At 51.2% G+C, this 12590-nt stretch overlaps 1 protein-coding gene across 4 annotated transcripts; it reads left to right on the top strand.

Annotated features, from left to right (window-relative positions):
* The first annotated feature begins 3477 nt into the window (after positions 1-3477).
* Ltk (leukocyte tyrosine kinase) lies at positions 3478-12583 on the top strand. 4 transcript variants are annotated; one of them, NM_203345.2, is made up of 20 exons: positions 3478-3657; positions 4209-4352; positions 4443-4614; positions 5003-5153; positions 5248-5385; positions 5506-5662; positions 5748-5930; positions 8196-8294; positions 8626-8778; positions 9236-9331; positions 9545-9737; positions 10204-10294; positions 10418-10482; positions 10666-10795; positions 10886-10983; positions 11122-11214; positions 11311-11412; positions 11544-11678; positions 11753-11843; positions 11975-12583. In NM_203345.2, the coding sequence occupies exons 1-20, from the start codon at positions 3615-3617 to the stop codon at positions 12305-12307; spliced, it is 2667 nt and encodes an 888-aa protein (NP_976220.2). In that variant the 5' UTR covers positions 3478-3614; the 3' UTR covers positions 12308-12583. The 4 variants fall into 4 exon arrangements, with proteins under 4 accessions (NP_976220.2, NP_996825.2, NP_996824.1 ...); NM_206942.2 differs by lacking the exon at positions 5748-5930; NM_206941.1 differs by lacking the exons at positions 3478-3657; positions 4209-4352; positions 4443-4614; positions 5003-5153 and having other exon boundaries at positions 5384-5662.
* Positions 12584-12590: the final 7 nt, after the last annotated feature.

The following is a 12590-nucleotide window of genomic DNA, read 5'->3' as shown; positions in this document are numbered from 1 at the left end:
GAGGAGAGAGATGGGAGAAAATGTCACAATGGGAGGTAAACACATTACCATCTGGGGGTGGCAGAGGTGTGTGTCCTGGGAGTCAGTGACAGTGCGCCTGGAGTGGGTGTGGTCCTGGAGGACTCAGCATGCCCTGGAAGTGCTGAGGTCAGAGAACCCAAATGTCAGCCTGGTGTAGTTCTCCTATGCCGTTCTCAGTGGGCTTTTTTTTATAATGTGTGTTCATCTGTATGTGAGTATGGCATGTGTACAGAGACCAGGAGATGATTTTGGATCCCCCTGGAGCTGTGTGGTTTTGAGCTCCCTGCTGTGGGTATAGAGACCAGACTTGGCTGCGCTGACCACTGAGCTATCCTCCAGCCCTGGTACTTTCTAGATTATCCTTCTCTCTGAGTTTGGCATTGGCTTGCTTAAAAATATATATATTTGGGAGCTGGTGAGATAACTCAGCAGGTAAGAGCATTGACTACTCTTCCAAAGGTCCTGAGTTCAAATCCCAGCAACCACATGGTGACTCACAACCACCGGTAATGAGATCTGATGCCCTTTTCTGGTGCGTCTGAAGTCAGCTACAGTGTACTTATATATAATAATAAATAAATCTTTGGGCCAGAGTGGGGCCAACCGGAGCAAGCAGAGGTCCTAAAATTCAATTCCCAACATCCACATGAAGGCTCACAACCATCTGCAGCTACAGTGTACTCACATACATAAAATTTAAATAAATAAATCTTTGTTTTGTTTTGTTTTTTTGTTTTTAGAGGCAGGGTTTCTCTGTATAGACCTGGCTGTCCTGGAACTCACTCTGTAGACCAGGCTGGCCTCGAACTCAGAAATCCACCTGCCTCTGCCTCCCGAGTGCTGGGATTAAAGGCATGGTGCGCCACCACACCCGGCAATAAATAAATCTTTTAAAAAAATGTGTGTGTGTGTGTATGTGTATCTGTGCAAAGCATCGTAGAACATGCCTTTAATTAGCCTGGTCTTCAAATACACAGAGAAACCCTGTCTTGAAAACACACACACATATACACACACACATACTATGTGTATGGATGTTTTACCTACAGACCATGTGTGTGCCTGGTACCCCTTGAGGCCAGATGGGGACATCAGACTCCCCTGGAACTGGAGATACAGATAATTGTGACCAGTTGTGACCAATCACTTTGGTACTGAGAATTGAACCCTGGTCCTCTTGAAGAACAGCCAATTCTCTTAACTGTTCTCTCCAGCCCAACACAGGCTTTCTTATCCTATCATTTGCTGTGTGGAATAACTGTTCTTTCAGATCACCAGGAGAGGTCCAGTATGGCACTGACAGTGAGCCAACATAAACGGCATGATCACCTACTATCAGACTAGTGGCCTATGAGGGAAGTTAAGGCAGGAAATAAGTGATGGAAACCTTAGGTGTCTGTGAGCACTATGAGGACAGACTCTCAGGAGACAGGCTTCATTGAGCAGCTTTTAATTGTGGGGAACAACAGCTATTTAAGGCTTTGGGGAGTGAGTAGAGGCTTTTGGGGTAAGTGTACTAACTTGGCCATGGCTAAGGTACTGTGGCCTTATTTGTATGAAGAGGAATTCCAGGTGCTTTGCTGGACATGACCTTATAAGAAGAGAGATGTTTAACCTGCATCATGGCCACTGTCGGCCTCAATGGTGGCAGAGGTGATGGTGGGGTTTGGTGGTGCTGGGACATGCAGGCCCAGAGCAGGGAGGGAGGAATCCTACTCCTGCCGGTCTCAGGACTGGATTTTCAGGGTTTGTGCATAGCTCGACCTCTCTCCCTCTCTCCCTCCCTCTCTCCAGCTCCAGGTTGGCTCCCCTGGTTGCAGAGGGCTCCTCAGCCCCACACACCACCAGTTCCTTTCTTTAGCTTATTAAAACAAAATTTTATCCATGAAAGAGAGTGATGGTGATATCTATAGAACTCAGTGGGTCATGAGTTCTCCATTTTTATAAAATCTACCGTAGCTAGAGTTAGTATTAGATACTCAGAATTTACTAATTAGCTAGTTACCTGATAGGCCCAGCTTCAGTTTTTAGAAGTAAAAACATCTTTAGCGTTTAGGCTTCAGTCATTGACTTAGTTTTTTGGGTTTTTTTAAGTCCAGTATGTGTTTATTGGGATGGTTCTTCCCTTAGTTGCCTCCTCCCAAAGAAACTCCTCCTGTAACCTTTGCTTTCCCCCTTGGAGGCCGGCAGAGGGCAGGGAGTCAGGCAACCCACAAGACCATTATTTGTGCAGTGCTAATGACCCTGGTGGGATTTTAGCCTCCTGGGTGGTTTATACCCATGGATTAGAAATTAGGAACCTTGAGGGGAGAGGCTGGGGGTGGGGCGCTGAACAAATAAATTAATTAAAAAAAAGAAATTTGCACTCTTCTACAGATAGCTGAGATCCTTTGCAAAAGATTTATTCTGGTAGGAAGATTTTGTTTTTGTTTTGAGGGGACTCATAGCAATCCTGCTGCTTCAGCCTTCCAAGTGCAGGAATTACAGGCATGAGCCACCATGCCTGGCTTAACATTAGCATTTTGAACAAAAGATAAAGGACACAATACACAAAACTATCCTTCCATGTGATTTTGCAGTTGGTGGCCTGTGGCTGAGCCACTCTGCATTGCCTGGGAATGCTAGCACTTGAATCTTCTGACATCTTTTTTTTTTTTTTTCTCTTTCAGAGACAGGGTTTCTCTGTGTACCCCTGGCTGTCTTGGCACTCACTTTGTAGACCAGGCTGGCCTCGAACTCAGAAATCTGCCTCTGCCTCCCAAGTGCTGGGATCATAGGCATGCGCCACCACCACCCGGCTTCTGACATCTTTTTAACATATCTATTAGCTTTTTGAGAGGAAGTCTCATGTAAGTCCAGGCTGGCATCCAGTTTGAAAGCAGAAGATAACACTGAACTTGGGGTCCCATCTCCACTTGGCAGGTGCTGGGTTACAAATGTGAGCAACACTGTCCACATTTTTCAACACCTTATCCAGTCATGGCAGTAAGAAATTGTCCACAGGAACAGTGTGCAACAAACTCAGAAAGTCATGATTCTGAGGTACTGGGATGTCCTGCCTCATGGTCAGAAAGGGACACAGCAATGGCAAGCAATAATGCCTTATGGGGGACAGTTTAGTCGCCATCACCCAGGAGGCAGAGGCAGGTGGATTTTTGGAGGCTCTACATACTTCCCATGTGTGATCATGCACTTAAACTAACACTGACACCAATAAAGCCATTCACTATTGATGCTATCCTGAGACCCACAAAAGCTACTGCCATGTACTAGGTGCTGTCCAGCCTATCACAAAGGTATAATGTAGAGTCAACTTTTTCTCCTACCAGGAACTCACTAGTTTGTTGGTGTGCCATAGGTGGGGACTAGAGCCCTTCAGCTCAGCAAGGCTCCTCCCAGAAGCCTGGGGACCTCGCTGTCCTCATGCTCCGCCTTTTCCTTCTATTTCCCGGGTCTGACGTGAGTGTATACAGGCCAGTTGGAAGTCGGCAGGGTAGTGGTGATAGCTCTGAGACTGCTGACACGCCTATAAACTGCAGCTAGGGAATCGAGTTCTCAACCATCATCCTTTGCTGGAACCAAGGGATTGGGCGATGGGCTGCTCCCACCGGCTGCTGCTGTGGCTGGGAGCTGCTGGTAAGTGCTGTTTGGTGGTCAGGGTACCAGCCAACCAGAGACAACTAGATTTGGGGCTGCATTAGCAACAGACCAGGTCTCAATGGTTCCTTCTAAGGTGGCCTTGTGCTTTTAGAGTACAGCAAGAAAGGTGCGGAGCACGTCCGAATCTAAGAATCAGATGGGGCCTTGGCACTACTTGGGAGGAAGCTAGAGAGAGGAGAGGTGGTGGGGTGCTGTACAACAGAGAGCGGTGCAGCCCCCAAGTCACTCCATGAGAGCTCTGGAATGATATATGTAGACATATATGTATATATATATATATATATATATGTATATATATATATATGTATATATGTAGATATATGTATATGTCATGATATATGTAGACACCTTGCAAGGCTTGGGAAACCCGGTTGGGTGGTAGGTGTCTAGCTTCAGCCTCTGTATGCACCAGCTGGGCGGCATTCGGGGTGTGGCTGGAAGCAGGGTACTGCTGAGTGGCTATCCATCTCTTATGTCTCCCCTGTCACATTCTGCATCATCTAACCCTTCTTCCTGTCACCTTTCAGGAACTATTCTTTGCTCCAACTCGGAGTTCCAGACACCTTTTCTAACACCTTCGCTTTTGCCGGTGCTGGTACTCAATTCCCAGGAGCAGAAAGTCACCCCCACACCCAGTAAATTGGAGCCAGCTTCCCTCCCAAATCCTCTAGGTGAGTTTCAGGCTCCTCCCTTTTCTTGGTTCACCATCTCCAGATCCCTAGGCCTGGAGAGGAACTTTTTCCTTCTCCCTTTGTACCTAGGCACACGGGGGCCTTGGGTGTTTAACACCTGTGGCGCCAGCGGCAGGAGCGGACCCACACAAACACAGTGCGATGGGGCATACACAGGAAGCAGCGTGATGGTGACAGTGGGGGCTGCCGGGCCGCTCAAAGGCGTGCAGCTGTGGCGGGTGCCAGACACAGGCCAGTATCTGTAAGTGCCCAGCAGGAAGAGGGTGGCAATCACCTCTTAGGCTGAGGTTCTACAGACCAGGGAAGTTATCTTAAAACATTCCGCAGAGAAGTCTAGTGTCAGTCACTTCGATTGTCTGTCCTCCTCCTAAGTTAACCATCGTCAGGACGGCCGCCCAATCAACGGTGGCTGAAGATGGGGCTGGATGATTCCAGCCATCTCCGTTAACGCTCTTGAAATACTCGTGGAACCCAACCCAAAACTCGGTTCTTCCCCATCCCTTCACAGTCCATCTAAGTCCCTTAGGAAGAAGCTTTCCGGCCACGGGTTCCCGACCTTGAGCCGCCGCCTGGTCCAGGACCGAGGCGCCTAGGACTGAGACGCGGACCGGTGCTCTCTCCTCCTGCAGGATCTCCGCCTACGGAGCGGCGGGCGGCAAGGGCGCCCAAAACCACCTGTCACGGGCGCACGGCATCTTCCTCTCAGCAGTCTTCTTCCTCCGTCGCGGGGAGCCGGTGTACATCCTTGTGGGGCAGCAGGGCCAGGACGCCTGTCCCGGAGTAAGCGGGGCGAGTGGGACAGGGGCGCCCGGTCCGAGAGCTGGGGGAGGAGAGAGTCCCTGGTCACGCAGCATTTCACCTTGGTGCCACCCAGGGGAGCCCTGAGAGCCAACTCGTCTGTCTGGGAGAGTCTGGGGAGCATGCAACCACCTATGGGACCGAAAGGATCCCAGGCTGGAGACGCTGGGCCGGCGGGGGCGGGGGTGGCGGAGGCGCCACCTCCATCTTCCGGGTAGGTGCACCGGGTGCTGTCGCCTCGACCCCCAGCTGGGTAGCCCAGGCTCCGCTCTCCCTCTGGGTTCCCCGGGCTCAGGACCCGGGTGCGGCCCCTGACCGGCCACTGGCCCCATAGCTGCGCGCGGGGGAGCCAGAGCCGCTGCTGGTGGCGGCGGGAGGCGGCGGGAGGTCCTACCGGAGGCGACCTGACCGCGGCCGGACTCAGGCCGTCCCCGAGAGGCTGGAGACCCGCGCGGCGGCGCCGGGCAGCGGCGGGAGAGGAGGCGCGGCAGGTGAGCGCTCCGCCCGGCGGGGAGAGGCGGGGAGAGGCGAGCGGCTCCGCAACGCCACTGCTCGTCGCTTGCTGTCGCTTCGCAGGTGGAGGGAGCGGCTGGACGTCGCGAGCCCACTCTCCGCAGGCCGGACGCTCGCCGCGGGAAGGGGCCGAGGGCGGCGAGGGCTGCGCGGAGGCCTGGGCTGCGCTCCGCTGGGCTGCGGCGGGAGGCTTCGGGGGCGGCGGCGGGGCCTGCGCGGCGGGCGGCGGTGGCGGCGGCTACCGGGGTAGGTGCACCCGTTGGGAGGGTTAGTCGGACAGCCCGGGTGATGTGACGGTAGAGCCTAAGAACCTGGCCTGAGCTTTCCAGAGGATAGATGGGGAATGCCCCACTCTCCACTGTGCCAGGCCCCAGCAGGTGCTCTTACAAAGGAGGTCTGACCAGGTCAGGCCTGGGCGGGGTGGCACACTCGCCTGCAGCGCGTGCTGGAGGCAGAAGTATTCCAAGCTAAATAACTACGGAGTGAAGCCAGGCTGGGCTACAGACTTGTCTGGTTTTGTTTTGTTTTAAGATTGGGTTTCTTTTTTGAGACAGGCTGACCTGGAACTCCCTCTGTAAGCCAGGCTGGCCTCGAACTCACAGATACCCACCTGCCTTTGCCTCCCAGGAGTTGAAATGAAAGGCTTGCACCACCACCAAGCAGGCTGGTCTTGTTTTGTCTTTTACAAAGGGCCAAATTACCCATGCTTGGTCGCACATTCCTTTAATTCTACTATCAGGAAACAGAAACAGGCAGATCTCTGTGAGTTTCAGGCCGGTTAGGGCCCCACAACGGAACTTTGATTTAAAAACAAAAAAGAAAAGCCCAAAAATCAATTGCAAATCACACACGCAATTAAATCAAGTGCCCGTTCCAAAACAAATCCTTACTCTGCCAAAGTCTAAGGAATTTAGGGCCGGTCTTGTTAGCATGCTGCGCTGGGAGGCCTATGAGCAAGAATGGTTTAAATCAGTAGTTCTCAAAGTGTGCTTATCACAGAAGTTATTAGAAATAAAAATTCAGCCGGGCATGGTGGTGCTCGCCTTTAATCCCAGCACTCGGGAGGCAGAGGCAGGCGAATTCCTGAGTTCGAGGCCAGCCTGGTCTACAAAGTGAGTTCCAGGACAGCCAGGGCTATACAGAGAAACCCTGTCTCAAAAAAACAAACAAACAAACAAAAAAAAACAAAAACAAAAAAACAAAAAAACAAAAAAACCAAAACCAAAAACCAAAAAAAAGAAAGAAAAATACAGAGATAAAATCTGAGATGTTGGTCAAACATTAAAACAAAACTTAATTAGATAGGAGGAGTCAATTTAAGTTATCTTTAGTTCAATATACTAATCACAATTAATACCAATATTTTTGGTTCTGTCAGTATAGGGAATAAAACCCAGCCTATGGTCAAACCAAGGGCCTTGGGCATGCTAGAGAAATGCTCTCCCACGAGGCTACACCCCTAGTCTCAACAACATGGCTAAGAGAGTATTTCTGAGGTGCTCTCACTACAAAAAACGGTTTGACGGCTTAAATGATTGCACAATGCATGCACATTTCAAAGTATCATACTATGCACAATACTACACAGTTCTTATTTGTTGATTAAAATTTAGTTACTATAGTTCATTTTAAAGAGAAATGCATGGGGGGCAAGGGGGAGGTCAGCAGGAAAGGTGCTGGTCTTCTGTTTTAACAGGTCCTAAGATGCTACAGAATTTGGGGATACTGATGTAGAACTCCTAGTCTATCAGGCCTGGACTGTTCATAAATATTTCATGACACATCTTTGTTCACACAGGAATGGAGTTTGTGGGTTGAACATTCCTCATTTCACAGCTCAATGTATGGTCTGGAGGGGCTCAGACAGACAAGGGGTCCAGCCAGGCTAAGCCAGGTCTTTGGGTTCCAGCAGAATAGCCAGTCCCCCTTTCTCTAGCCCCTCAATGGCAGTGTCATTAGCACACGATTTACAATGGGAGATCTTAGCTTTCCTGCTGGTCATAAGCCAGCTTCCCACACAAGGCAGCTGCATGCTCCTCCTCAACCAGTCTCCTTTTTGTAGTTAAACCTCCATCAGCCGGGTGGTGGTGGTACACGCCTTAAATCCCAGCAGAGGATTTAAGAGGGAGGCAGAGGCAGGTGGATTTCTGAGTTTGAGGCCAGCCTGGTCTACAAAGTGAGCTCCAGGACAGCCAGGGCTACACAGAGAAACCCTGTCTCAAAAAACCAAACAAACAAAAAAACCAACCAAAACCAAAACAAACAAACAAACAAAAGATGCTAAGCACCTTTTGGGGACTGGAGAGATGGCTCAGGGGTTAAGAGCAATGAGTGCTCTTCTGAAGGTCCTGAGTTCAAATCCCAGCAACCATATAGTGGCTCACAACCATCTGTAATGAGATCTGATGCCCTCTTCTGCTGTGTCTGAAAACAGCTACACTGTACTTACATGTAATAATAATAAAAACAAAAAAACAAAAAACAAAAACCTCTATCACTCTCCATTTCAAGGCGGTGATACTTCTGAGTCTGACCTCCTCTGGGCTGATGGGGAAGATGGCACATCCTTTGTCCACCCCAGTGGTGAGCTCTACCTACAGCCTCTGGCAGGTATTTGTCTGGAACCCCTGATTCTCAGCCTGGCCAGCTCCTCCTCAATCTGGTAAAACCGTTGCCTCTCAAGCTTGGTGACCTGACACCATAGTAGAAGAAGAAAAGAAAGTCTGACTTCACAAGCATGTGTGTGCATGGCTTGGTCTACCTCTGAATGAAATCAGTCAACAGAAATTAAGTCCCCGGGGCTCTGACATCACCCTTTGTGTTGCTGTGGTTGGGACCACTCCTGACTAGGAGTAGCCATATGACTGGAAAGACCTGTGTGTCCCATCCCCATCCCCACCCCCACTTCCCATCCCACCATGTCTACTCTTTTACTCTGCAGTCACAGAGGGCCATGGGGAGGTGGAGATCCGAAAGCATCCCAACTGCAGTCACTGCCCTTTCAAAGACTGCCAGTGGCAGGCAGAGCTCTGGACGGCCGAATGCACGTGCCCAGAGGGCACGGAGCTAGCTGTGGATAATGTCACTTGCATGGGTATGTCTTCATAGAGCATTGGAAATGGATCAGGGCACAGTCTCCTGTCAAGAACATGTAGGCCAGTGTGGGAGGCAAGATGGATATTTAGATATAGATATGTATCTAAAAATGGCAGTTGCTATGGAAGGTATCAAATAGTTAAGGGGCTCTCGAGAGGGAGAGTTGCTTTTGTCTGGGGACAACTGTGGGTGGCACTGTGGGAAAGTAAACACTGAGATGGGGCTTGAAGCATGGATAAGATTTAAGGGTACCCAGTCATGGTAGCATACACCTCTCATCCCAGCAGTGAGTAGGCTGCAGCAGAATTGAGAGTCTGAGCCCAGCCTGGGTTATTGGGAGACCCTATCTCAAAAACAACAAGACAAAACAAAACACAAGACAAACGAGAAAAATACTTGAGGGTAGCAGGACAGAGGACCCTCCTGCTGGAGGTGACATTGTTCTTTCTCCCTAGACCTGCCAACCACCGCAAGCCCTCTGATCCTGATGGGAGCTGTAGTGGCAGCCTTGGCACTGAGTCTCCTAATGATGTGTGCAGTCCTGATTCTAGGTATGGGCATCTAGCATGGCTGATGCAGGCCGACCCTTCTCTCCTAGGCTGTGATGGGCTTCTCTGTGGTTCTAGGCTAAATGTGGCTGACATCATGGCCCTTACCCCACAGAGCAATGGTGGAGTCCTCTCAGCTTTTAGGAGTAGTGCCAGGGAGTCCTGGGCCTGGGGAAGCAGTGTGGGCCTGATAAATACCTCTCTTCTCACCCACAGTGAACCAGAAGTGTCAGGGCCTGTGGGGGACCAGGCTGCCAGGCCCTGAGCTTGAGCTAAGCAAGCTTCGATCCTCTGCCATCAGGACAGCACCCAACCCTTACTATTGTCAGGTGGGACTCAGTCCTGCCCAGCCCTGGCCTTTGCCCCCAGGGCTCACTGAGGTTTCACCAGCCAATGTCACTCTACTCAGGTGAGTCCTCAACCTCCTTCTGCAATGATGTGCACTTTGAAGCCCTCCTCCCCATCCTTCCTCCTGTCATGATGCATTATGAATCCCAGAGGGCATCTAACTCAAATCCCTTGTGCAGAAGAAGTTCCAAAAGGCAAAGTAGCATGGGTAGGGTCAGATTTTGCCCCAGTTCTGGGGTGCAGAGATCTGGGAACATGACTGTTCTGGAGCCCACAGCTTGCCTTTCTCCCAGCAGGGTCTGCATTAGCACAAGGAGAGGCCTTATCCTACATTATGACCCTGACTCTGGCCCCAGCTCTGTGTGTCAGCATTAGCTTGTGTCTGAGAGCACCCATGGCCCAGAGAGAGCTCAGAGAAGGTCCCCTGGACCTATGGGGTGGGAGCCAAAGAGATAAAGGGGCATTGGCTCTTCTATAGACCCTGTTTGCCTATGCCATCCTCTTCCTTCCATCTTGTCTTCTTATAGAGCCCTTGGCCATGGTGCCTTTGGGGAAGTGTACGAGGGACTAGTGACTGGTCTTCCTGGGGACTCCAGTCCTCTTCCAGTGGCTATTAAGGTGAGAAGGGGCAGGGCTTGCGGTTGGGATAGGCATATGGAAGGAAGGGCTGATGCTAGAGCCTTTGTTGTTCTCCCTCCTAAAGCACTCAAAGCTCAGGAGTGCTCTGCGTTCCCTCCCCAGACTCTGCCAGAGCTCTGCTCCCATCAGGATGAGCTGGATTTTCTCATGGAGGCTCTGATCATCAGGTGCAGCCCAGGGCAGGCAGGAGGGTGTGGTGGGAGGCAGGATCTGCCTACAGGAATGGCCTCTCTGCTCTTTATGGCTGAGGGGCAGCCTTTTAGGGCACAGAGATTTTTTGCACTTTAATTGGATCTAGAATATGCTTATCTCCCCACTGGTGATGGGGTCTATGCGCCATTTCCACTCAGCAAGTTCAGCCATCAGAACATTGTACGCTGTGTGGGGCTCAGCTTTCGGTCTGCCCCGCGCCTCATTCTGCTGGAGCTGATGTCTGGTGGGGACATGAAGAGCTTTTTGAGGCACAGCAGACCACACCCAGTAAGGCCCTTTTCTGGGCTCCCCAGACCCTTCTAAAATCCTATTTGCTCTACGATCTGGATGAAATGATGTACCTTCTGCCCAACTCAGGGACAACTGGCACCTCTGACCATGCAGGACCTATTGCAGCTGGCCCAGGATATAGCCCAGGGCTGCCACTACCTGGAGGAAAATCACTTCATTCACAGGTTGGAAGCAATCAGGAGACCCTTGGCCCACTTCTCCCGTCAGAACATCCCTCTCTATATATACAACTTTAAAGAAATGTAACAGAAAGAGCCAGAGTGCCTATGCTCCGTCTGGCATGAACATTTTATGTTTTACAGAGACATTGCTGCCCGTAACTGTCTGCTTAGCTGCAGTGGAGCCAGCCGAGTGGCCAAGATTGGAGATTTTGGAATGGCAAGAGATATCTACCAGTAAGCAGGAACTGGAGAGCTGGGAAAGCTGCTGTTCCACGGAGGCTGGCTTGACCACACTGGGAAAACTCTGCACTTTTTTTCTCCTTCATATAGGGCCAGTTATTATCGCAAGGGTGGCCGGACCTTGCTCCCAGTCAAGTGGATGCCGCCAGAAGCTCTCCTGGAGGGCCTTTTCACATCCAAGACAGACTCCTGGTGATAGCATGTCCCCCGCTGTGCTCCCCTCACTCTGCCCTGAAGCTGGTCCTATCTCTTCACCACCTCATATGACAGCAGGGGACAGTACACATGATGGGTCTTGTTTGTTCCTTCCACCTCTGACACAGGTCTTTTGGGGTCCTGCTCTGGGAGATCTTCTCACTGGGGTATATGCCCTACCCTGGACATACCAACCAGGAGGTTCTAGACTTCATTGCCACAGGGAACAGGATGGACCCTCCTAGGAACTGTCCTGGGCCAGTGTGAGCTAACAGTGCTGCCCAGGGAGGGAGGCATCCCAAGGTTTCAGGAGGCATAAACTCCTGCCTCTCCCTAGGTACCGAATCATGACCCAGTGTTGGCAGCATCAGCCGGAGCTCCGCCCTGACTTTGGCAGCATCTTGGAACGGATTCAGTACTGCACTCAGGTGTGCCCCCCACCCAACCCCCAGCTCCCAAATATCCTTTCGACCCCCTCTAACTACCCTGGTTCTGCAGGGCAGGAAGAGAGCCATAAAATAGTCATGTGGTTCCCTCTTCCCCAACTCTCCCATTACAGGACCCTGATGTGCTGAACTCACCCCTGCCCGTGGAACCTGGGCCCATTCTAGAGGAGGAAGAGGCCTCCAGGCTGGGAAACAGGTCACTGGAGGGTCTTAGATCCCCAAAGCCCCTAGAGCTGAGTTCTCAGAACTTGAAGAGCTGGGGAGGAGGCCTTCTTGGCTCTTGGCTGCCCTCTGGCCTCAAGACCCTCAAACCCAGGTGCCTCCAACCTCAGAACATTTGGAACCCCACCTATGGCTCCTGGACCCCAAGGGGCCCCCAGGGTGAAGATACAGGCATTGAACACTGCAATGGCTCCTCCTCAAGTTCCATTCCAGGCATCCAGTAGGCTCTGCCCCTGTCCCTGTGCTGCATGTTCAGGCATGTTTCAGGGATGTGCGGGCAACCTGGCCTCCCACACTGGAAACTAGCCCAGACCCTCTTGGGGAAGGTCCTAGGCTACTTTCAGTCTTTGGTCTTTGAAACCAGAGGCCATCCACCCACTGCAGGAGTCAGTTGGGAATCCTGGATTGTCCACTCCTCATAAGTATCTTTCCTCTGCTCATTCCAGGGCTACAAATGTTTTAGTAATAATAATGGTAATAAAAACAATAAACCCTTCTAATTCTTCA

This window comes from Mus musculus, chromosome 2 (genome assembly GCF_000001635.26).
Source record: "Mus musculus strain C57BL/6J chromosome 2, GRCm38.p6 C57BL/6J".
Taxonomy (NCBI): domain Eukaryota; kingdom Metazoa; phylum Chordata; class Mammalia; order Rodentia; family Muridae; genus Mus; species Mus musculus.
Note: the sequence above shows the minus strand (reverse complement) of the source record. Positions and strands in the feature narration are given on the sequence as shown.